At 37.3% G+C, this 26,525-nt stretch overlaps 1 protein-coding gene across 1 annotated transcript in view; it reads left to right on the top strand.

Moving 5' to 3' along the window:
* Positions 1 to 22,955: 22,955 nt before the first annotated feature.
* LOC108774273 (T-box transcription factor TBX20) overlaps positions 22,956 to 26,525 on the top strand; it is a 70,345-nt gene continuing 66,775 nt past the window's right edge. Inside the window, exon 1 of the mRNA XM_018540337.1 lies at positions 22,956 to 23,133. Within this exon, the coding sequence (XP_018395839.1) occupies positions 22,956 to 23,133 (178 nt within the window). The remainder of the gene's footprint in view (positions 23,134 to 26,525) is intronic.

Here is a 26,525-nt window from a genome sequence, read left to right as displayed (position 1 = left end):
GAACGGTTGTACGACGAAGCGTCAGGCGAGGTAAAAGGAATCGTGGGAGAGGGTTCAAGGATGCAGGATACGCAGAGTGACCGAGGGGGAGAGAGAAAGAGAAGGGAGATACTCAAGATGATAGTGAGATATGTCTAAATACATAACCGTGACACGTGATGGACGTGTTGCGGCCGGTGTCTACGGGGGTCTCGACGAGCGGGGGCCCGACCAGGGCCCGCGGCACCCCGCTACGCGCTATGCATCAACACCCGGGATCCATCCCATTATACCTCATCAAAACAACAAACACGCCTTCCACGTTAAACCAACATCCTTTTGTTCCCATCGAATCCCGCGTATCCATCAGGATCGCCGCGCGAAGGGTACACGTCAGTGACGCGATCTCTTCGACGGGGGGTCCTCGCGGCCATGAGGGGGCGGGCGAGGGAGAGGAAGGAGCAGAAGGAATTCGTGGAGATCTCGTGAAATGTTATTAATGCCGCGGGGTCAGAGGGATAAGCACGCTCGGGAAACGTCCTCCTGTAGATTTGTACCTGTCTTCGTCTCGTCTCGCCGTAGGAACGAACGACGAAAGATGTTGATTCGTGGTAGAAAAGCGCATGCTGCGATATAAATAATCCGGGTGCTCTCCGGCATGCACACACGGCGAATAAGAAGGGCCCCCGGACCGAACGACGGGTTTGGGAAAATTGGTCATCGACTCTGGAATTCTCTCGGATGAGTTATTTCGTCGGAGCGTTTGCTCATTTCAATTTGTAGAGACAAAGAGATTTATGCCACTCAAGCGGAGTGTGATAGTGACGAGGATACGGTACCAATTAATAAAAAGTAGACACCGGTAGATACATCGATGCATTAAATTATATTGGTTTAAAACGGAACCTCGTCGTTTAGAATAATTTTCAACTAGACGTAAGTACAAAATAATATAAACATTTATTAATTTTTACATATCGAGATTTAATAAATAAATAAATCTTTGTAAAACATAAAAGTATAAATAAATATACTTCAAAAAATGTTCGATCGCTTGGTGCCACCTACTTTGGTACCATAAGTTGTTCTTAGATGGCAGCACATAATACTTATAGCAAGAAAACTGAAGGAAACTTGATGTTGAAGATTTAAAAAGGTATATAGTAATAAAAAAAACTAAAGCAAAAAAAATGCAAATCAACATTTTGGATCTATGTTACCACTACGTATTGTGATAAGCTGATTTACTTATTATTTACGTTTAGCTTTATTATGTTTTTCTGCGTGCCATGGAACTTTTTTTGGCAATAAACTATTAAAATTATCATTTATAAATTAATTCCAAATTGCGTTCGCACAGCTAATACTGTGTAGGTGAATGAAACGTCAGAGATTGATTTGCGATGTCTCTCCCAACGTTGCGTTAAAACAAAATAATGTATGAAGTTCCATGCATAAAGATGTCTGGAATGCAAAGTCAATCCTTGATGGATAACCATGAGGATAGATAATCGCGACTTTAAGAACTCTCTTACGATTTCTCGCGCTTTCTCACGCTCTCTCGTGTCTCTTGTGAATAAAAGAGAGGAAGCGAAATGGCTTCCGAAAGTGTCCGAACGAAGTCGATCGATCAGCGATGAGGCTCGGCTGTACCGAGAGCGACTGAGTTTATTGCCAATCATATACAACCGTAATCGAGGATAGCATCAAACGCGCGTGACTCCAATAATCCATAATGGCTCACTCGTTATGGTCGACATGTCAATCTGACCGCGTATCTTTCGACCACGTATCCTCCTTCCGTTCATTTATTAGGCGATTAAACACTTTGCATCACAGTTCTCGCGCAATAGAATTTCCCCCTAAATATCAGGTCGCAGTTAGAACTAAAAATTATCAGAAAAACACTAGAAAAAATGTTGAGTATACGACCTCATCGAGAAAAACTCCACGTAAAAAATCAGTTTTTTTTATGGTTCTGAAAGCTTTTGTTACTTTGATATATGTATTTTTTTTTTAGACATTTAACACCATATTAGAATTCAGTTTTTGCATCCATCAAAAAAATTCTGAGTAAAGCTACAATAGCTGCCATTAATCAAAATGTATTACAACGACTAACAGTAAGCGGCGGCCATAAATATGCTTTCAGTTTTGAAAGATATTATCAATTCATTAGGCATCACAACAATGTAAATATGTTTCCATTTTTATATTTAAAATTATAAAGATTAAAGATATTTAATAATACCGGAGTAATGTAAATATTAAATATTTTAATAATAAATATTAAGAAAAAAATAAATTCTGTTTTTTCAGGTTGTAATACAAAATTTTTTTTCCGTAAAAAATTTCATGCCTTTGACCGTAATAATGAGGATTTTTTACTCGGTTTTTTACTTTAAAGTAAAGAAACATCCTTTTTCTCTCACTTGCCGCAAAAATGTGAAATAAAACATTTTGTCGACATTTTTCACTTGTAAAAAAAAATGTAGCCCAAATTATTTTATGCGTGTTATGCACTACGAAACGAAATAGATATACTATATTTCACAGATTTTAATGTCAATGAAACATGTAAATTTTTTTAATTTCAAAATTACACTTTTTCATAATATTTTCTTCCTAAATTTTATAATCATTTTATTAAATTGTGCAAAATGTCTAAAAAGTACCGAGTAATTATTTTTAGCAAGAAATTAATGAAAATCTTTTTATATAAATAAATCTTGTAATTAAAATTTGAAATATAGGATTACTTAAGACTTTTACTAAGACTTTTAGTATTCAGGTATAATTTGGTAAAATAACTTGAGTTAAGTAAAATTTTAAAATTATTGATAGCAGAATTCTTTCTCCCTCTTCGCTTAACAATCAAGGAGACGAGCATGATTTGTAAGCAACAGGGTGTTTCATTAATATTCAAGGATTCTCCGAGAGATAACTTGTGGAACATCGATAATACAAAAAAGTGTAATCGTGTAATTCAACGGGTAGCTTGGAAATTAAGCGCTAAATATAGCTACATATTATATATAGCTTATACTATGTTATATATAGTGATAATCTTAAAAAGAAAAAGAAAAAATGGAATAAAGACTAATAAAACGAGATTGCTATCTGCTATTGTTTTCTGTCGATCTCTTGCAATATAAATAGATAATGATATCAAGAAATGTATTGTCTATTAAATTTTATATGAACTGCACAGACTTTTAATAACTAGACTGTTGACTCAATGTAATAGAAAGAGAATTTAATTTCGAGTTGTTCTTGTTTCAGTTCACATATGAGTATATATATGCGTCCTATTTGTGAATATCGCGTATGTGATGAAAACACTAACACGTTATCCATGTGATTTATAGACATAGAGTGAGTGAACACAAATATGGTACTGCTTAGTACTGTTTTCAAACATGGAGGCGAAGTTTATTTATAAAAGTCTGCGTTAAAACATTAATTTTATATTCAGATATTAGATGCGTCATATTTTGTAGTGAGATAATTACCGAGGCGATTGCGCACGTGACTCATGTTTCTCATCAAGAAAACTCGTTGCGGTAAAACGTCGTGAAACGAAGACCGTCCGTGCTTTTAGGTTCTTTTCTTTTTATTTTTAAGTCGTTCTTATGCGAACTCATTCCTTTGGATTGCGATTGCAATAATGTTGATTACGTTTCACTTCTGGAATTATTCGTCTTAAAAAGAGCGGAAATCAAAAGTCGAGTTCAAACGCAGTGGCATAATGCTGGAATGTTAATCCACAACTAGCAACATATTAATATTTGTATATAGCATAATACGTAATAATTTATGATAATATATTCTATAATAAATAGAATATTGTGTGACCATAGCATAATAATTTGTAACATAATACTATTATAACATATATAAAATAATTTTTTTATTTCATATATTCTCCAACTTTATTGTTCTTTCCCTGTCTCTTTCAAAAAGTTATAAAATAAAAATTTTTTAATATACCTTACATATAATTAGATTGATATATATCCTAAGGTTTTTCAACCTTACCGCGTGCCGCAGCATACTGATATGTCACAAAGGATGCCGCAAAAATCTTTAAGAAAGTAAAAAGAAGCAAAAAATTTTAAAGGAGATAAAAAGAAGCAAAAAATTTAGACTCAAATAAAAAAGCGAGTGGAAACGAAGTAAAAAATGTTCTTAAAATTGTGGAATTGTTATCTAAATTATATTTACTCTTATATTTTAACCAAAACGATATTATATCATTGCAACAAAATTACCTCTAAAACAGTAAAATAAAATATACAAAAACCTTAAAACTCTTTACTTTTTAATTCTGAATATGTTAACGGTATCTATATCTGACAAAAAAATGTATGTTAAGTTGTGAAACTTGTGCACCTAATACTGTGCGTCGAGAAATTTTACTCATATTTATATAATATAACGCAATGTAACGCAATTGAAAAAAGTTGAAAAACAAATTGAATCAGTTTGAAACGGTACGAGGTCGATTTTACTCTACGTTCGTTTTCTGTCAAAATCTGTCTTCACTACTTCGGTCAACTTGTGACGATCGTCTGACAGTTTATTATTTGCACTTCTGCGCTCGCACGGTGACATCCTGCCGATCGCGTTTGTACAAACAAAGGGTGAGAGCGAGCCGACTGCATAATAACAAAGGGCATAGTAATTTGACGGATTAGAAAATAATACCCCTCGATAGATCCTTCGGTATCCAAGTTAATCTAGATAAACCTAACGTATGTAAAGATTCTTATGCCATTTCTACCAATGTAGTATTAAATTTAATCTCGCAATTCGACTATTCATCTTTTTCTAATGCTTAGAACTAGAAGAAGATGAGGAGTCGAACCAAGTTAATTGAATCAGGATTAAAATTAAACTACATTGGTAGACGCGGGCATTAGTCCAAATTACACCGGTTTACGGATCCAATGATGCAACAAAGCTTGTAGATATTTGAATAAAAACGATTATCCAATCGATTTCCGACAGTTTGCAGCTTCGCTTTATAATATCGTTAGGCAGCCCAATCCGACTGCAAAGAGTGAAAAATTTATAACGCTGCTGGAACAACGATAACATTTCCTTCCGCGGTATGGAAATTCGCGGTATCGAATTCGGAGGTCCAATTTCTATAGACGCGCCCGGCACGAGTGGAGAGAGGAGGGATGTTTACATAGGCAAAGCCGGCAGTTGCGAGCGTATTTGCACGAGGATTTCCCCGGCGAGTCGCGCCGCAGGGCGAATTGGATACTCCGTCGACTCGGTCCGCATCGTCGACGAAGGGCGGTGGCGGGTCTGGATAAGGGTCGTAGGAGGGATCTTCTCCGTCCTCCATCGCCGAGAGAGGAGGGGTGGGGTAGGGGGAAGAGGGTGAGAATAAAAAGGGGGCGAGAAATGGCGCGGATGCCTCATTACGCATGCACCCCAGGCGGAAGGGTCCGGGAGTGAGTGAGTGAGTGAATGAGTGACTGACTGACTGACTGACGTACCTCCTCGTCACGCATACACTTACGCGCGTCCACGTGCGCGCGGACACGCCTATTTTGTCGAGTGTTAGGAGCTCCGCATACAGAGGACTGGTGTGCGGTCGTGCACACAGTTGTGTATTGTGGCAGCGTCGCGTCGTCGGTTTTCATTCTCTCGGCGCGGTGCCGCCGAGGGGTGCGTATGCACATTCTCGTTGTACATAAGGGAAAATCTGAAGCGACGGAACGCGACTCCGAATATCTGATCGTGATTGTACATCGTAATTTAGAAAAAGATTCACGGACATTAAATCTGTCGGATGTACGAAGAAATTGAAATGAACGTCTTGTTCTCTCGTGGAGGGATTTCTCAGGCAGAGTTTGCAGATTAGACTACTTTTCGTAATTTGGATTACTTAATGAACAAACAAATTTGCTATGCAAAATGGTCAGGTGTCAGCGTTATTATCAACGAAGTCACATTCGTAATCATCTCTATATTTTGATATTTTGCCTGTTGTATTTGATCAGATACTTTTTGCTATGTTAATGTAAACTCACTTCTATTATTTTAGTAAAATATAATAATATGATACATACTTGTTTTTGCTATGTAATATAGGGGAAACTGATATTTAGGATAATATGATGTATGTTGAAGTACAATAACAATTTTTTATTTTTTTTTAATAATAAGAGAAGAGAGAAGAGATTTCTATAATATTGAAGATTTTTTAATAAGATCACTAAAATGGCATTAATGATCTTAAAAATCTTGTCTAGAATATTCTAATATTAAAAATGTCGTTATTATTGAAAAAAATAAATACTGCATCTCAAGATACGACATGCCCCTGAGTACCACAGTTTTTCCTATTAGTCGAAGCTTGCAACTGAAATTAAATCCTTAATTGCATAATTTTCGATCGCCAGTTAGTCGAATAAAGCATTCAACTATAAAGTCATCAGACTCATATAAGCATCCAAAGACCCTCTTTTTAAAAATGTGTATCTATCTAAATCCCAACACAAAAATAGTAGTGTGTATACAGCAATTTCGTTGAAACCACCACATACAAGAAGCGTCATGATCCATCCTCTGTGTAAACCGTTCCCTCCTGTTCCCCTCTTTCCTTCCCTGCCACCCTCCAATCCTTCAACCCTCGACAGTCTTCCTCACCGTTTCCATCTCTCTACCCTCGTGGCGCCCTAATTGCACCACCCCTGGCAGCTAGTCACTTTACCATAATCTCTTGGGTAATGGGGTCCCGGTGTGCGCGAGCGCGCTCATCCCCTCGACAATCCTGCGTGAACGCGCTTTCGCCCGTACGGGGGTTGCGTCGCGATCGAAGACTCGCTCTTTGTCGGCTCTAGCAGATTTCCGCGGAAATTGCTTCACCACGCGCGGACCTTTTCACCCCGAGGGTGAAAGTTGCGGACAAGTATCGCGGATCTTTCTTAACGCCAATTACGCACGTTGAGAGACACTTTCTGTCTCTCATTTCTGTCTACATCGTAAGAATAAAAGACATGAAGAGTGACTTTCTAATCTAACAATGTATATCAGTGCATTCTTATTAAATCGAACGTTTACGTTCTCGTCGCATTTATGCTTTATCCCGATATGTTACAGTCAAATCTCTGTACGTTAAAATAATTGAGGTAAACCTTATTCAATGTAAATTAAATAAATATTAATGTACCATATATGTATGAGTATATGTACATATATGTATGTGTATTTATTTTTAATATTGTTTAACATTTGAAATTTTATATTAATATAATAAATATATAAATTAAATGTTTATTTATTTAACAATTATAGATCAAAATTTAATCAGCAAGAATAAATCAAATAAGGAAAAGAAAATTCTATTTTTAGTCAAAGTAAATCTTTTTAATCAAAGTAAATCTTTATGCTTAATAATATTTATAATGTAGATTACAATTTATTTATAAAACTGGAAAGTACATTTTTCAATTCTATAAATTGCCAGCTAATTTTGTTTATCGGACGTATTTATTTAAATTAAGAAAAATTTTTAATATCCTAATTAAAATTAAAATGTAGTTGCAAAAATTTATTTAAAACTGAAACTGGTATATATATTAAAGAATTTAAAATGTAAAAAATAAGTATGAGAAAAATTGATTTATTTTTCTATTTCTTTAAGTGCTTTATGTTAATTATAACTGCAAATTAGGACGTCCTAAATTAGCTTATGATAGATGACTAAAAAAAGTATTATATTAACGAATCAACTTATCAGATATTGCCGATATTGGGTAACTGTAATGGCATTTAAAATGACAATAACAACAGTGTAATAAGTACGACAATAATAATAGATTGTCTGGCGAGCGTCGACGAGATTAACAGGCCTTTAACAAAATAGCTGATGGACCACCAAATGTTCCCTCCGTCGGCGTCTGGGTTTTTTTGACAGAGGATCACTTCCTGACTAGATGCCCAAAATTACGGCCCAATTACGACGCATAATGGCGACACACGGTGCGCGATCTGAAATTGGCGGCAATTTGGGGCGACAAACGATTAGGACACGCGATCTATAACGGAAGCAGCCACCACGTCACGCCAATTATGCCCGCCATTTTCGAACGAGCCGCGAAAGGACCATTGTCGTCGGGTATATAAAAGAAGAAATCGAGGGATTTTTTTGCGTGTGTCGCCCAAATGTGGCCGGCGGGCTGTCGAAACCTATCATTTCGTGTTCGCGAGCTTAACCGGCTTGGACCCGGGCGTAATAGGGCCTCGATCAACAAAGATGGCCGGCACAATGGCCGCAAGTAACTGGCCGCGCACGGCCTTTCACACGGCCGTTTAGCCGCGCTTAAACGAATATCTTGCCCGTCTGCTAAACGCCGACATGCGATTCTCTGGCATCTGCCGACCGTCTCCTGTGATACCCGACAACTAGAAAAAGCCGCCCTTTGTCGGCGGCAAAGCGTTCCAAGACTGCGAAACCGCGACGCACAGGAATACCGTCCTTTCTTTTAAATTGAATCCTGTGAATTTGCAACACCAGAATCCTTAAAAACCTCCAGTGCCTCCGCGCTCAGACCTTTGAAAGCTGGAGATTCTGAGAAATCTGAATTTTTATGATTTATGAATTTTTCATCTTAAAGTTTTTAATTTATAAAAATGTAAATAGTCGTATATTATAAAATATATTTTATGCTATTATATTGAAGACACATATCATAATATAGAATTTATTTTATTGATAAATATATTTTACTGAGCGATAAAAATATAAATGGATATAATCTTAAAAGTTGATCGTGTTTTATACAATCTTGAGAATAGAGTATGCTTCACTTTATTGTAAAGTAATAATTACTTGAATGAATTTACCGTAATTGTAATATATTTTTTATCCTACTTCCTCGTATTTTTACTTTCAGGCAAGTAGAGTTCGTTATAAATTCGATAAAAATAGCTAGAATATTTTTAATCTTATAAGATAAAAATTATTCAACCCCATTTTTCTTTATATATATTCTCAGGAAAAATTGCGCTTAATCTTTAGATTCTGTATTTTGAAAAAAATTTACAAATTTCTTCTGTATTACTCGAGAAAAATTTGCTTTTCTCTGGATGTAAATAAAATAAATAAACATTCAATTTAGGACCGTATGAAATTATAGATTATAATATGCATATATCATTTAGTTTAGAAAAACTGAGGTGTTATTAAGTTTTTATTATATATTTTTTAATTAATAGATAATATTCGAAATAATTTCAGAATTAATGATATCTTTAAGGAATTATAATGAATATTTTATATTCGCTGGTTAGGACTTGTAGTTACGTTCGTTTCGTTTGTTTCGACAGTTTTTAATGAATTTTTGTCACAATGTATTATACTTTTTGACAATAATTTACAGTAGCTTTCATGCAAGGATACGTAAGAACTTGATGTCCTGAACAGACTGGTTCCTAGATTTTATTGCGACGGTAGAGAAATGCAGTGGCACACGTAAATTCATCGGTTGAGAATAGGTCGATCTGAGCATCGCGAACAATATAGAACGCTCGGAAAGAATCCGTCGAAATTGTTTTTTTATGACATGATGATGGTATTATATAAATAGTATAAGTATTCATCATGTCTCAGAAAATCTATGAACACTATAGTATTTGCTTTCGCAAGAAACGATAAATGAGAGTTTGTCCATTCGCGAGTTAAAAAATTGGTAACAAAACAATAATGAAAGATATACTGAAAAAGGTGTTTGATATTTGCGATTGTAACTGCACAGTAAAACCATTATGGAAGCTCCATTTTTATAGTTATTTTTGCTAGAATGTGTTAATAATAATATTGCTTTGCCAAAAAAAATAATTGGCATCTCGATAAAAATTCAGTCGCTCCTCGCCTTGATGAAGTAAACGACAATGTTCATGAAACGTTGGCATTAGCAGTGGATAAAAATACGGTGATAATCCGCAAACTTTCTGGCATCTTTGACTATAAATTATATTTCAATTAAAATAAATAATCATATTTTTGATCGAAGCAGACTTTAATTATTAATAATATTTATATATAAATTATTCAATTCTATATAAAATTATTTCTCTTTAATTGATTTACTATCGTGGGTCTAATTTCTACTTATAAATGTTTATAAATTATGGCAACACTACAAATATTTTTTCTCTCAATGAATAAAATTTTCATTCTTAAAGCATCAATATCATCGTTTTTATTTAAAGGATTAAAGAAAATAACTTGGCTTCAAAATTGCAGCAGTACATCTATATTTGTTATTAATGCGGGGGGATTTGATAGTAATCTGTATTCGTCATTTCTCTCTTGCGCATCGAGAACCCAATTGCGGAGCTAATTGCAACCCCTTTGCGCGTGATTACGCACGGCGACCCATTAGCGGCGAATTGATCGACGCGCGATGGTAATAGACACGCGTGACCGCTAAATCCTCGTAAAGTTTGGCTCTTCGGGATCGTGGGGGCTTTGCAGAAACGCACGGAGGAGGGTAGCTTTCGCGTCCGCTCGTCGCTTCGTCCTCGAGGGATGACTCGGAACGGCGAAGGTTTGCGGGCAAAGGGGATGATGTGCACACTCGGTTGACATCGAGATCTAGCGACGTGTCTAATTGGAGCCACTTTAACCACGAGGGCGGGCAAGGTGGGATAAGCCGTGAGCCATCCACCACCGCTGGGAGATCAATCCTCCCCCCTTAGGCTTATAACCATCCGGGAGATCTTCCGCGGGTCTTCACCCTCGATGGTTACACACACGAAGCATCCCCTTTACCCCTGCCATAACATCGCTGCTTCCCCATGCAGTTGTGTATCTTACGCCGAATCCGGCGTAAATAATGCCGATTATCCCCCCGGCAATTGTTTTATCGACCGGACTGTCGCATTCAAGGAGGAATCTACGGGGAAATTGGCGAAGGAGGGAGAAATAGGATCGAGCTGGTTACCGCTTCTTCCCCCTTGAACAAACTGTGGCACAGATTTACGAGTAATTCCAAGCGGGGGTTGGCGAAGACCCGTAAAGTAAATTTCGCTTGTTTTCTCGTTGGCTCGAAAAAAGCTCGGAGAGAGGCGAGGCCTCGAACGGGAAGTGTGTGGTAACTTTAATTTCGCTCGGGGGTGGAAATGTTCGAAACAACGCGACCGGTCTTCCGTAAATTTATTATAGGAACTGAAAAAATATGCGTTTAGCGAATGTTCACGGAATGTGCGTTATTTATAATTTATTTAAAATTAAGATAGTTTCCCGTAATTTTGTAAATTGTTCAAGAAAGATAATTCCTCGTTACTTTACCGAAGTAGTTAAATAATTGCGGACAAGAAAGTTCTCTCTTCCTTTCACTTCTTGACGGAAGATGTAAATCATCTCGCTTATATTTTTTTTACATCCAATCAAAACGTCGCGTGTGAAGATCGCATTATTAATTTTTAAGATCTTCCAGTTTTAATAGTCCCAGTCCAATCGAGGCTGGAGATCGCTTGATGGAACGTGTCGAGCTCCACTCGCTTTTTGCCTCCCGCTAATTATGAAATTACCCAGGAACGTTCCGTACCATCGGACTCCTCGTCCGTCCTCCTTTTCCATCTTCCCGGGCGATATTTGAGCGCGAATTATGCCGGGTACTCTCTTCATCCTCCTCATTATCCCTCTCCACCTCTCCTTGTCGTCCTGCAGACCGACCTCATCCTTCGTGACCTTTCTCTCCTCGTCGTCCTGGCGTCGAGAAACTTATCCGGTTAATGGCCCGGCCTTGTTCCGTAACATTCATGAAATTCGCAGACTATTTCGGGCACGGCCCGGCGGGTTATGCTAATTGATTCACGATTTAAGCCGTAAACAAGTCGCACGTCAGAAATAAATAATTAATATCGACTGGCGATGTTTCAATGGGTGTTTTACAAAATTCTATTTAAGATTAACGTATATCGAATCTCTTAATTTATATTTAAAAAAAAAACGTAATAATCTATACATGTCGAAATTAACATTTTGACCAGTGGTCATAGTTTTTATAAAATACTACTGTTACACTGTCATATGTATAAAGATACATATGTACAATATAATATAAAATACACATTAAAATATACCGGGTGTCCCAGACTTCGCATAACACCCTAATAATAAAAAATACAATAAAATAAATGTCTAAAAATATTTTTAAATATTTGCAATGTGATATTTAATGTTATTTTTCGCTCTGCAGCTTATTATTTCATATATATCATACCTATTAGTTTATATCATACAAATGTAAAGAGTTTGATAATTATGCGATTATCGGATGTTTCTTGATAAGCAGCCATAATAATACCACAGTAATTACAACACAAGATATCGCGCGTAAAAAGGAGGCGACGATTTTTAATAAAAAGCAGATTGAGCGGTTGAAGGAAAATGACTGGAGGAGAAAAGTCGAAGAGCTCGTTCGCATCGTCCTGCATTCCTCTCCTCTCCCACAGCCTCTCGCCCTTTCCAGGCCTTAACGACTAAATAAGTCCCTTCAATTAAAAAACTAATTTCGATTAGAGTCCCCGGGCGACCATTTGGCATCGTGTAACTACATCCCGCAGGATAGCAACGGCGAAGGGTTGGCAGAAATGGAAGGGAAGTCGCTGAGTACGATATGCCCCGAGACGACAAAGGGAGGAAAATGATCGGCGTTATTTTTTTACGCAACGACTTCTGTCCGTCGTTGTTGCGTTTTATCATCCGCTTGTAGTGGCGTGCATTCGAACAGCAGGGACACCTAAATTTGACATCTTGGAATATGCAATGCATTTTATTAGGACATTATTTAAGCGAGACGAAAAAAGACAGTTGAGCTTTATTCGCTACGTCTAGAGGAATTCTTCGACACACATTTGGTATATAAAAGATATAAAAAAATCTCTTATAAAAAGGACAAAGAAAAATATAAATATTTACTACTTAAATGTGTGAACAAAATCCTATAAAATTAATAGCCAATTTTATGGAATAATTACTTAAATTACTGGAATATCCGAGCAATTATTTAATATACATTTTTCCGTAGCTTATATTAAATGAAATAAAATCCGAGTATAATCTTTTTTTTTATTAAATTAAATGACTCATTGTCAAGTCAGCAATTATTCAGCTTGTATAACGATTGCTATTCAAATGTTAATTAAGAAAAGAAAAGAAATCTGATCTGATTTGTATATTCAAGTTCAAGTATTTTTAAGGAATTCCTGGAATTCCTTTCAGGTATGGGTTTTCATAGTGCTTTAGAATTTAATCCTATCCGAATGCGAGATAACTTCTCACAACTTTTCCTCCACGTTTCCTCTTTATCGCGTTCCCCCAGAGACTGCTCTACGCAGAATTTTTCTTCGGGCCACGAAGGAGGCGCGGTATAAGCATGCACTTATTTATGTCCGTATTAGTATTTATGTTAGGTGTGCACCTACGGCACCCCGTGGCTCTCAGGCGTGGACGCCTCAGCCGCCATTTGTTATTCTAATGTCGCATTATATATTTGTTTGGGCGTGGGCGGGTGAAACCCGAAGTGTGAAACACGTTGTAACGCCGGTCCTCCTGGAATTCCATCCTCCCGTGAGGCTCACCCACGTGACCGTGGGCTTTGTATCCATTGAAAAGATTTCCGTCGATCCGCTGCTATCTATCCGCTCAGCGCGTTTTGCTCTCTTCTTCTCTTTCTGTTTTTTTTTTTTTTTCCCCCAATAAAAAGGCGGATTTATCATTGCCTGTACCGTTCTCTGAAATTTTACTCTTACGATTTATTCTTCCAATCCAAAATATTTCGCTGGAAAATGTTTCGTGCCGATGGATGTCCTCGGATGTGTGTCTAATAAATTCTATCTTATTCCTTTTTCCATTTTTCTTCCAAATTTCACGTACAAATTAATATTTTAATCTCTACATTTTATATTTAATCTTCTTTTGTATTTCTTTCTCTCTCTACTCCTTCCTGTTTCCCATCAAATTGACTTATTACAATAATATTATTATTTTTTTATTGTTATTTTTTATTATTTGCATTTAATGTGCTTTTTCTCCGATTATTAAAATAAATGAAGACACGATATCGATTGTACAATGACTGTCGTTGATTTTCATTACTCCATACGTCGAAAGAGAAACAGCAAAATTAAATGAGCCTATTACGACGCAAGATTTTATCTTCAACTAGCATAAATACGCGATGTGTGAAAAATTTACACCGTGGTATCTCCGAGATCCTTCTCGTTTAATTTTTGCCGATTCGGTATGAGCTGTACGAAGACGATAATAGCTACGGTACCATTTTCGACGTTGTTGTGGAATTTTAATTCACTCTTATTGCCTGCACAGAGATTCGTTCTAGGCAGAATTAAGCGAGATGATAAAAATACTGTGTGGATCAAAATATTTCGTATAATCGTACAAATTAAGAAATATTCTATTCTGGATATTATTTCGACTGGCGGGTTTTTAACGTTTCTACTAACAGCTTTTCCTCTTATTTTTATTTTTAAATATCCCCAAATTTATATTGGGGGATTGATAATGCTATTTAACATTAACCTAATGCTGTTTGAGATATTTTGTAATGTTGTTAGAAGTGTGTGTTCTAACTTAGCGTATACTTTATCAATTGGGAAATTTGTGATAATTAATACATTTTACGTGTCCCGAACGGTTCTATAAAATTTTTGTGTTGATTTAATGCAAGATAAATATTAGAAGGTAACACAAGTATTAAGTGTAAAATATTAAATGTAAAAAATCAACATAAAAATATAACACTAAAATAATTTTTAAATAAATTATGAAATTTTTTCATTAAAATAAATATGTATTATATGTTATATTAACACATTTTATCACAATTTATCTTAGAATCATTTATCTTAGAATTTAAAATATATTATTTTTTCATTTTATGCTTATAAATTGTGTTATTTTAACATTATAAAATATTTGATTAACACTTATGTTAAACTAATATGCGAAAAAATATTGAAAAATTTAACAAGAAAAATTTAACTGATTTTAACACAAATACAAAATATTTTCTACTTATACATCGTGTAATACTTACAAAGAATCGACAGAATTAATCAGTTAATAAAAAACAAACATGCGAATAGGTGAACCGATTAAATAATCACGCTATGATCGTGACATCTATTTCTTGCATATTTTGCGTTCACATTTAAGTGTGTAAATTCGTAGGTGATGCGCACTATAGAAGGATTAGATAAGTATTGTGCGACGTTTTAAGCCTATTCTATAATACGCGTAAGCTTAGTTACAAACGACTGTCATTGGAAAAATTCATCAATCACCGAATACAAGAAGAACATTTCTGAGCTCGATGCACGATAATGCATCTTAAGTAAACGAAGAAAATAGGCCTAAAGCGATATACCTATACCGGTGTGTTACTCTTATGTATCAGCACACAATGTCAGCAGGTAGGTAGGTATGCTATAGTATACGATGCGGTCCACCGCAAACTTAGGCAGGTATTTAACCCTTTCTAGTCAAGTGACTTTAATTTAAAGGAAACCTCACTTCTGAAACAGAAGAAATAAAATCGACGAAAATAAACAGGAAAATTCATTTAACATATAATTTCGGGTATTCTGCATTCATTCATGACGTGGAATGTTTCTAAAGATCAGTCAAAAATTTTACTTGTACTTCCGAGTAATTCAAATACTAACAAAAAATCTTATTTTATGTAGGTATTTATTGCACCATCCCCTTTACGCTTTTTTTTTTTGTTGTCTCATAATATTAGTTTTTGTCGTAGAATCAGCTTTCATCTTATTATTAGGATTTCATTACATCGGAATAACAAAAACGCGGTGAGATTCGGTGTCAAGATTCATCGATTCACGAATATACTGTTATGAGTCATGGCGGAGGAGGTGTCGTCTCTCCAGCGTTTCTCCCCAGGTACTTTGGGATCGTTCCTGCATGATGAACGTTTCTTAGTCATCTAGGTCGAGTTATGACAGTGCGTACGTTTCAATGGTTCTCATATATCCTCATCGTTCGTCAAGGCGTCAATGTTAAGGCGAACGCACAGTGCCACCATTCCCTGGTGTGATTATGGTTGCGGATATACACGAAAGCGAGCGTTCCGTGTGCGCCCTGCTATGAGTTATTCATAGGATGTATAGCTCGGTTCCTGCCCCTACACATGTTCTTACGCCTCTTTTGTCTATTTCTTCTACTTCCTCCCCTCCCTCCATTTACTTTCTCCTTCTTCGTACTTTCTCTTTTCTCTCCATCTTTACGTTTGTTTCTTTTGTGTGTACCATCGTTTTTTCTTCCCTCGTCTACACTGTGACCTGTAGAAGAAAATACTCTCGAAGAAAATGTATTTTATGCGTAATTATCGGCTTTTTTTCTAAAGGAAAGTTTCTTCACAGTACACAGGATACTCTACAAAAAATGATAGAAAAAGAGAGAAAATATGTCAGAAAGTATTCAAAATCTTTCTTTAAAATGATGACGTCGATTAGCATCATATTTAATATTTTGAATTATGTGTCATCGAAACGATTTAAATCGAGTTTCAGAAATGGAAACAATGCACTAGAAATTTACTTGAAATTTTGATTGAAAATAGACCATCAGAATTTTCTGATTAAATCTATCATAATTCTGGTTGAGATAAAACCAGAATTCTGATTAATGTGATCAGAATCTTCTGAATCGTTCATTTTCAACAAGACATTTTTCTCAGTGTATTAATATATTCCAGATGTGATTCAATTAGCATTTAATGAGCATGATATCCTAGTCAAAATAAATTGTAATTATAATAGTGCAATCGTTAAACCAATATTTTTTTAGAAATTAAGCAAAGTGTCTTTCAGTTTATTTTTTCTAGTGGAACAGTTTTCTCACGGGAGACACATTCCCCCAAGAATTATGTACACGAGTTCTCAATTTACACGGCGTTATGTTTTATTTTCCGAAGGCTCTCTCTCTCTTGGAAAGGGCTGCTGGCGCCGTGACACTCGAGCAAAATCAAGTCCCCTTAGCGGTCCTCGAGTCGTCGGAAGCCCGCGTCTTTCTACGCGTCGTCGGTGTCGTACCTTTTCTAACCTCCCTATTTCCGTTCGTTCTCGACGTCTTTTTTCCTCTTTTTGTCCCAAACAACAGGATACTCGATGTCTTTCCTCGACCATCTTCTCGATCGTCTCCTCGTTATCACCGCAAATGACAATTTCGTCATTATTATTAGGATCGGTCGAGACTGAGCGGGGACAGCCTGACTAGAGAGGAACCGTATGTTTACCCTCTCTGTAAAGCACTCGAAAGAGCAGCCGAGAAGCTCGTGCCACGAGAACTCGTAGTTTGTAACTCTACTCGACTGGTTTCTGGCATGCGGTCGTTTCGGAGGAGAAGAGACCCAACCGTGAATAGGACTGATTTAAGCGTGACTGATAATGTCTCTTTATTGCTCGGCATTAAGGAAACTCCAATGTTCAGACTCTTAATTTTAACAGCACATTATTTTCGATTATTCGAGATACGGAATGACCACGGTGTACGTACATAATTTTCTCATTATATCTTCAGCATCAGTTATATGGTAATATTTTACTGTAACATACTTTAGTTACACGAACATATCGGTTATTACTTTTTCAAGCTTTCAGCTCATGCATCGGATTCAGCTGATATAGTCAATGTAGAGTCTCAGTTATTGTTGTGAATTACGACTTCATGTACGGCTCTTATGATAGCGCGAAAATTGTTATAAATAATTTACCCAGTGCCTAACGTCGCGTAACACGCCGATCACCTGGTCAAGGCGCCAGTCTTGTACGTAGAGAAACCGCGATAAGATCACAGTCTCGCTGGTGTCGGTGTATTCAGCTTCAGGATCGCCACCGAACCCGATCGTTCCGCGTGGGTGGCCTGCCACCTCCTCCAACGCCGTAACCTTCCACCACCATCGGCCGTGTGGTGTGGTACAGTGGTGTGTTCGCGCAGGCCTCTCTTCTCCTCGGATGATGAATGATCCCCGCGTACCCTCCGTTCCCTTCCTCCACGCGACTCGCACCCTGTCGCGGTCCTACCGGCTCTCCGCGTCCAGCAACGTGCTCGTCCGCTCTCCGCCGCGCCATTCCACCATGATACCCTCCCCTCTCACATCCCCCGTCATCGAGCAGCCTCGCTCTGGTAGGTTTCGCTCGCTTCCTCTCCCCCTGCCAGAGCACGCTCGTTTTATTTCTCGTTTATTTTTCCCACCCGCGAACCGTCGAGATGCAATTTGCATCCGAGCTGCTGCTGTTGCCGCCGCCGTCCCAGCCGGTTGCCGCGAGCAACAACTGGCGTAGAAGCGAGCGACTCACCACCAGGGGAAAATTATTTGTCGGGAGAAAGAATATTTTGTAAATTCGACCGAGACTGTAAACGTCAATACGAATCGTTCTATTATCTTCTCGCTACGAAGCGCAAGAAAAATAAAATCGATGGAATTCGCTGTAGGTACATCTTGCTAATAAGCTATCGCTGTTATATCGCGAAATACAAAGTAAATTCGCTATTTTAACTCCCTTCGGAGTTGACGCCAAAATTTATAATAAGATTATTAATTCTGCAAGCACAATTTAATTCACGTTAATTAAAAGGCACTAATTAATTTCAACGAAATGATATATCACTTAAAAAGGAATGCTAAATACATTTTAATAAAAATAATCCAATTTTGCACATATAATGTGAAGAAAATTGAATTGTTTGAAATTTTTATGAAAAATTTATAATTGAATGGGTCCGACAGACTTTCCGTCAGCTTCGCAGGATTAAATCAATATCTCATTACCATCTCTCATTGATAATTCCCCAACGTAATTTATTCCGACAGTATTAATGTAATTTATTACGATATTTAAAAAAAAAAAACATGTGGTGATGTTATTTGACTTTTGGAGAATGATCGTGCGTTATGTTTACATTCGATGTTCACGCATGATGAAACCCATTCACGACAGTAATCTACGAAAGGATCTCCCTGAATCCATATTGTAACTGTAATATACCGATTAACAGTTTCAAGTAAATCCACACGACTTTCGAACGCATAGTTAAGAGGATACAGTAGTCGGTTAAATGGCAGACTTCGTCACGGGTGACAACTGTGAAAAACGACGGTGACATGTCTTAGCAACCGCTTCAAAAAGCTATGGAAAGTGTTGCAGGGCGGCAGGGAAGAGACAAAGGGGATCGGAGGAGGGCTGTTTCGGAGAACTGGCTTATTCCTGCGGTTCACAGGAGAGACGACTTGATGACTGCGCGTGAGTTAGGCTCTCTATCCGGCTACCTGAAAACGACCCGAGTGATAAAGGAAGAAAGAAAGACTGAGGGCAAATGCCTGCTTCATATTTTATGCTTTTAGGGATCCTTTATGTGCTCAACTACCCAGAGAGGCACCCAGCGTGTCGAATAGAATTCGGAAGGCTGGGTATACGCGATAGGTATTTTGACATACCCGAGAAATTAGTATAATAAAGGGGGCTAAAAGTAAAGCGCCTAAGTGCCTAAACACACGCCATAAATTTCCCCTTCCTTCTTCGTTTCTGCGAATGTCTCGCCGGTCCTGTTGCCGATCCGCGAACGTATCCGCCGACCAAGTCGCCATCGAAATTGTCTCTTCGAGGACCACTTTGTGGCGTTTGATCGATCGAGATGCACCTCAGACGCAGACGCCTCCAACGGTCCCCGTCGCGTCTTCGATGGTTTTATTACCGCTCGCCGTAACGTCTCTCTAACTTTTCATCTCTCTACCATCACCCCGTCTCATTGCGCTCTTGACGATAATGGTCGCGGAACTCAACCGTGTTTTACCGTTCCCGGCGAATATTCGCGGTACGTGCTTTGAGTAAAAATTTACGTAAAACACTGGGGCGAAGACATCAACTTCTGACGTAGCGAAATGTCGATGGTGTTGTTAGTGACATGTTCGTCAACTTTTAGTAGCTACAAATGTCAGTATGATGTTATTACGGTAAGTATAGAGATTTTCTATTAAAATTTAAAAAATTATATTTTCTCTGCAGATACTTTTTAAGGAAATAACCTATACTTTTATATATAGCATGCTTTCTACATTCGATATGTACCGTTCTTTGTTATTATTGAATACTAAAAATAGGACGATATTTATGTTCACGTACATCACTAAATGAAAAGTTACCTATAATTTTCTTTTGTAAGATTGACTACTTTCCTTTCAAGAGACACAATCGATATAAATATCGTTTTATCCTTTTCGGTATTCAATAATACAGGTAGAATGAAAGAGAGAGAAAGAGAGAGAGAGACTATTGTGTCAATTTCTAAAAGAAAAAATACCGTTGCACAATTTACAGTAACTTAGGTTAGTATGTCTAATCTTTTTCGAAGAATGTTCTGACCTGGTATACACTGATGCAGTAAGTTTCAAAATGAAACAAATAATTTGTTACGTCAGTGTATACTTCAGAACATTCTTCGGAAGAAACAGCTCTAATATATTGTTGAATTAACAGCGAAATTATCAATACGATCGAAATAATTCATTTCGAACTTTTTATGAAACTTATAAGTATACTTTATGAGATTTTTTATGATTTTCTCGTTTTGGTTGCAATATAAGTGATTAAACAATTTACATTTTTCCTTTTTTTAAAGATATATTAGTATAGTATAGTACATTTATAAAAACAGTAGAAATAGACATGTATTAGTCGTTGGTAGTCTAATGTAAAGGATAGCTAAATGGATAGCACATGAATAAATAGGTATATTTTGTGTAAAGGAGCAAAGTCTTGTAACACTTCAGAAAACGGAAATCGCGATGAAGGCATTATCAATCATGTCACAAATGATGGAAAGGTCGGCGCATACCTGGCGTAACAATGGAATACGCGAGTTAGCATCAAATGGAAAAACTATATAGACACGCGTATTACACGGCGGTCTAAGTAACTCTCTCCAAAGATACGATCTTTTTCGCCGTAAATTACAACATACAGCGTAAACGGATTGTACACTGTCGACGGTTATACCACACGGCAGGTCCTCATGATTATTCCCGGCGCAAACAACCCTCCTCGTTTTCCAGAAGCGCTTGCGAAAGCTTTTAGTATTACGTGTTGGCGTATCCCATCGCATCCCTGGTTTTCGGCTTAAATAAATTCTCTTCATGCTATCGCTGCCTTTCTCCGGGAAAATCAACGCGAGAACACCTCCGTCAGAGGCGTACAATCGCATGTATCGCTTGAACTGTGGTTATGGAAAGTCTTAATTTTCCCCTCAAACATTTATATATCCGCTTTCTTATCACATGTGAATCACTAGATCTAATCTTTGCGGATGAACGAGTATGCACAATTTGTACACTAAAATTTTACTCATGTATTTAAAATAAAATAGATATATCTCGAGTAAAACAAAAGTCATATTATACTTATTAAACTAATATTGAAGTGAACCATTATGACAGATTGAAAAGTGATTTTTAATCATCATTTTGGAATCATTTTGACATTATTTTACTGCTATGATGACTTCCTATTCAGCCACATTATCCGAGTGGTAAACATTTCTAAGAGAGAATGTCCTAAAAATGTTCTCTTTTAAACGTTCTTATACCGTAGGTATGTTCTATTGTAATTGGGATAATCAACACTTGATGAAAAAAGCGAGAAAAAAAGTGTTAATGCAGTTCAGTGTAGCGATAAAGAATAGATGCACATACTCGATGTAATAATATTAAAACACTCGTTAAAATTATACAACAATCCAAAATTACAATGAATCGTCAAGTCAGGTCTTTCCATCTTCGTCTTACTCCGACAGAATAAATCGTCTAACGAATTAGACAGCATCTATAAACTGTGCGCAGTGGTTTAGGTGTCTGCGTTAATCAACAGACAGAAATCATTCTTACTCCAGTAATTCTTGCTCTTCGCAGCCTCGTTCTACGCCACTGCGGCGGAGGTACATACGTAGGTAGATACATACACGAACGCCGGCCATCCGACGCGAGAGGTCGATCGATCTCTCTTTCGTCGTTGCGCGGCCACCGTGTCGCTGCCACGCCACTCCGAGATACCCACGTCGTCGTCGTCGTCGTCGCTGGTGGGGAAGTCGGTGTCGGGTTTGACGGTGGTGGTGGTGATTGTTGTTGCTGGTTTACAGGGTGTGGCGAGTGAGGAGAAGCGCCTCTCCCTCACGCACCGCCTTCGTCGAATCACGTGACCCTGCAGTTGGGTCGACGGTTCGACGAAGGCAAAGAGAAAGAGAAGCCCAAATGGTTAAGCGTTTCCTGCCAACCACTAGGCCCCGCCTATGAAGCCGGTCGATACTGCGCGCGCAAAGCTCTTCTCCTGGTGTCACGCTGCGCGAAACCACCGTGCTTCCACGGCACCATGGTGGGGCAGTCGGTGCGCGTGGGAGGAGGAACGGAAAGTCAGTGGAGTCCGGGAAGTCGAGCAGCGCAGACGCGTTGTGCGTTGTTATCTCGTAAAGTCAAGCGACAGCGACGATCAACTCCCGTCGTGACGACGTAGAGTTTCGTAATCCAGGGTGGATAGTGATTCGCGAGCTACCGGAACGTCCTCGGTAATAACTGGATACCGTTCTCACGATTGCTTCAAGGAGAGAGAGGTGGAGGCGCCTCTCTCGTTGTCGCGCGAGCCATCATGATACGAAGGAACGCCTGGTGACACACAAAGAGGACAAACATAAGAGGAAAGGATAACGAGAGGACTTAATATGTCTTATCGTATGTGAGGGTGGTGGTTCTCTCGACTTTCCTTAAAGAAGATAGGAAAGTGGAGGACCTCGCGACGGTGAGATAAACCATTGAGAGAGGACATTGGAGACAGGGAGAAAGGACGGATCGATCGGAGCAAGAAGATCGGAGTAACGAGAGACTGAACGCGAGTAAGTGTCGTCGCGCGCGCGAGGAGGGATGCCTACAAAGGGGGAGAGGGGAAAAGCGACGGACTTCAGCATCGCGGCCATCATGGCGCCCAGGGGTCCGTCCTTCGGGCATTACCACCTGCAGGGCATCGGCAACGCTGCTACCACCGCTAATACCAGCCTAGAATGCCCAGCTGGATTTGTTGCGGAGTCGACGTTGGATCACTGTAAGTCTTTTTTTTTTGTGAAATACGGTGACTAATCATTGACTTCTTAAAAAAGATTCGTCCTCTTTATATATTAGAAGAGACTGTAATACTACATAGGGACTGTGACACCTTTTCGTACATTTTATACCAGAGATATCCTGGCAATATCCTTATAAAACGTTCAGAGGACATAGGGACATTGTTTGGACATCTTTAGGATATCTTTTGGAAGTTTATGATGTGTGGGTTAGAAGTACTAATTTTTTTAACAATATAACAAGATATTTTGATATCGGCTGTTCAGTTATATACTTTTTAACTCAAGTAACTAAACAGGTAACATTAAAAATAATTAGTATATTTCAAGGTCTCATCCCTAGATACCATAGTCTCTTTTACATATCATTTATGAAAATATATATATATATATAATCGTAGAATCTATATAATTTATCTTCTATCCAATTCACAAAGCACAGTATTCTTTTATAAAGAGAGAAAACTCTATCATTTTGCCTTAGTTTGACAGCAAATAGAAAAAATGTGTAAAAAGCAGAAGCAACAATCACATTTTGGAGTGTCTTGGTCAATTATTAGGATTATTTCATTTCTTATCGAACTCGGATAACAATAATTCTACGAAGATCAATTTGTTATTGATGAGATGGAGGCTAATATAATTTCAACCAAATGATAAGATAAGAACATTGACAAACAGGAAATCTTCAATCGTTTATAGACATTGAATCGCTTTCATAGAGACAATACTCATTTCTTATTAATCGACATTACATGAATTTTCGTGAACGAGTGCTTTGATTCAAAATGGAGTCGTTGGTTTCGAAGCAGATCACTTTCTTTGATTCGAGATATTTATACATTTGACATTTCCGAGGTGCGCAGTGCGACAATGGAAAGTGTGAGAAATAAACTATCGCAAACGGAACGCGGACGCGAATGAAGAAGCGAAGTTGATGGAAATGTCAGACGCTGAAGTGATAAACGCGAACGCGGCTTATTCTGCCGGCAGCGATGGTCGTAAACGGTGGAACGCACTTTGCAACATCGTCGTAAAACAATTTAATCGTATCTTCACGATGTCGTAAGACGGACACCGTAATGTAGTCCGTCACGAAGACAGGTCCTAATTCTGTACAGTCGAGAACGAAAATGTGCTCAAGAAAATTCGTTCATCTTCATTTTCATTGGGAGTGCTGTCTTCTTCATACTGATTGTGAGTCAGCATTTTCGTTCACATCTGACTTTAAAGTTTTAATAGCAGTTTTAGAAATAATTAACGATCTTTTGAAAAATTCCACGCGAAAAGCGGTTGAAGATAGCAGAGAAGAATAGCATTAGAAATTCTTTATATTTTGTTAAAACAAAATTTGTTGAGTGTTTTATTTTTATTATATGACATTGAAAAGAAGTTCAAGAACTGTAATTAATTTAAAAAATGAGTTAAATGTTAAATTGTTAAAGAAGTATTAATATTTGTATGAAGTCTAGATTAAAAAATTTTTTTTCTTAATTCTTTTTTTATCTCTCTCTCTCTCTCTCTCTCTCTCTCTCTCTTTGCCTTATTGATCTTATATTTCATCTATTTCTTTAAAAGTTATTACTAATCTTAATCATTTAATTCTGGTAATTGTATGCCCATTTGAAGAAATGACTTCCTATTTTAACATATGTTACCACAGAAAATTTAATTTAACGAATCAAATCATCCCGCAGTTGTTAGCGCCGCAATAAAAGTCTTTTTGGGTTGTAAGAGGTTAAGTTACGGGTTCATCTTGGGGGTAACTGAGTTTACGATTTAACGAGCTTATTTAGAGCTTGTTGGTGTTAAAGTATATGTATGGCGCCTTTCGCTCTGTCCTCCACATTACGACGCGCTTTTCTATCCGACGGCCTGCGATTCGTCCGAGGTGAACGGGTTATTACATTTTCACATCTGTTAACTGCAATATTTAAGCTATTATCCTACTATTAGCGAAACATGCACATATTCAAGTCTATAATTATAGTTATATCTCCGATAATGCATCCACAAACATTTTCACAAATACAACTGGTATATAATTAGATATTATTTATTAGAAATGAGGCAAACGTTATCAGAAGAAATTTTTCTAATAAAATTTTTATCAATAAATTAAATTAAATATCTTTTCTCGAATATATATTAATATTGAACTTTCATATTATAGCTGTGAAGCTTTTTTTAATTTTTTCGTTTTGAGATTTTTAAAATTTTTCAGTAACAATACTAAATAATTATTTTCCGAAAAACATTTGAATTCGAAATAAGAGTTATTATAACTGCGATCGTAAAAGCAGATAAGCAACAGACTAGTTCAGTTTCAGTTTTCTGCTAGTACGGTCTAGGAGAGAGAGAGAAAGAGAGTGTTGATCGCTCTATTCCATTAATTAGAAATACGCGATTTGTCAAGTGAACGTACCGGAAGAAAAAAGCGTCGTTTGGCAAGCTGTGCGATAATTAGCGTCCGAAATAGCAGTCACGTTCATGCAACAGGAACGTCGGGCCACGGTCGCTACCGACGAAATCGTTGCCAACAAATCGTGCGTAAATTTTACCTGTTCGCACCAGAATTAACGAGCGCCCGCTAGACACGTTAAGCAGATGGTGATCTAGCGAGATCGGATTCTCGAGTCGCCTTTGCAGATTTATGGTGCTTTTCGGCGACGAAAGAAACTCGATGCAAATTGGGCACGGAGATTCGTAGCCAGAAAATGTGTTATGCAAGCAGCGCTTTGTTATTTCTTAAATTAAAATCATCTTCTTACAAGATCTTGTTACAAATTTAGTGGAAAATTTTATCTGCATGTAATTTCGTTCAAGAATTAGCAAAATTATATTTTTTCTATATAATATTTTTTTTAGATTTTTTTCTATATAATGCGTTTTTTATGCGACAGACATATGATTAAAGTACAGAATATCAGTAAGATTGACATCGTTAAAATACAATAATAAAATATACTAAAAACATGATGAAATAGAAATATAAAATAACAGAACAAAACGATAAAAGCAATGAGAATCGAGATATGCAAATATCGATAGGTAAATTATATGAAAATATATACAATAGTAATGTTTAATTATTCGCAATCGTTTTGTTGCATTGCTTGAAAATATGAATATGAAGCTCATAGAAATCATAATCTTATATAAATCTCATTTTTTAGAATGACTTAATAGTTCTTTACAGATATAACGGCACGAAAGTAAGTTGAATATAAATTTTCATTTTTAGATGACCAGAGGTATTAAAAAATTCGCAGGCTTGAACTCTGTGATATTGAAAATCGAAGTTTGCACACACAATTTAAATGTTCAAATTCGAAATTGGTCAATCGACAAACTCTCTCTCTCTCTCTCTCTC

Source organism: Cyphomyrmex costatus, unplaced genomic scaffold (genome assembly GCF_001594065.2).
Source record: "Cyphomyrmex costatus isolate MS0001 unplaced genomic scaffold, Ccosl1.0 scaffold241, whole genome shotgun sequence".
NCBI classification, from domain to species: domain Eukaryota; kingdom Metazoa; phylum Arthropoda; class Insecta; order Hymenoptera; family Formicidae; genus Cyphomyrmex; species Cyphomyrmex costatus.
The sequence above is the reverse complement of the archived record's forward strand: the minus strand, read 5'-3'. Positions and strand labels throughout refer to the sequence as shown.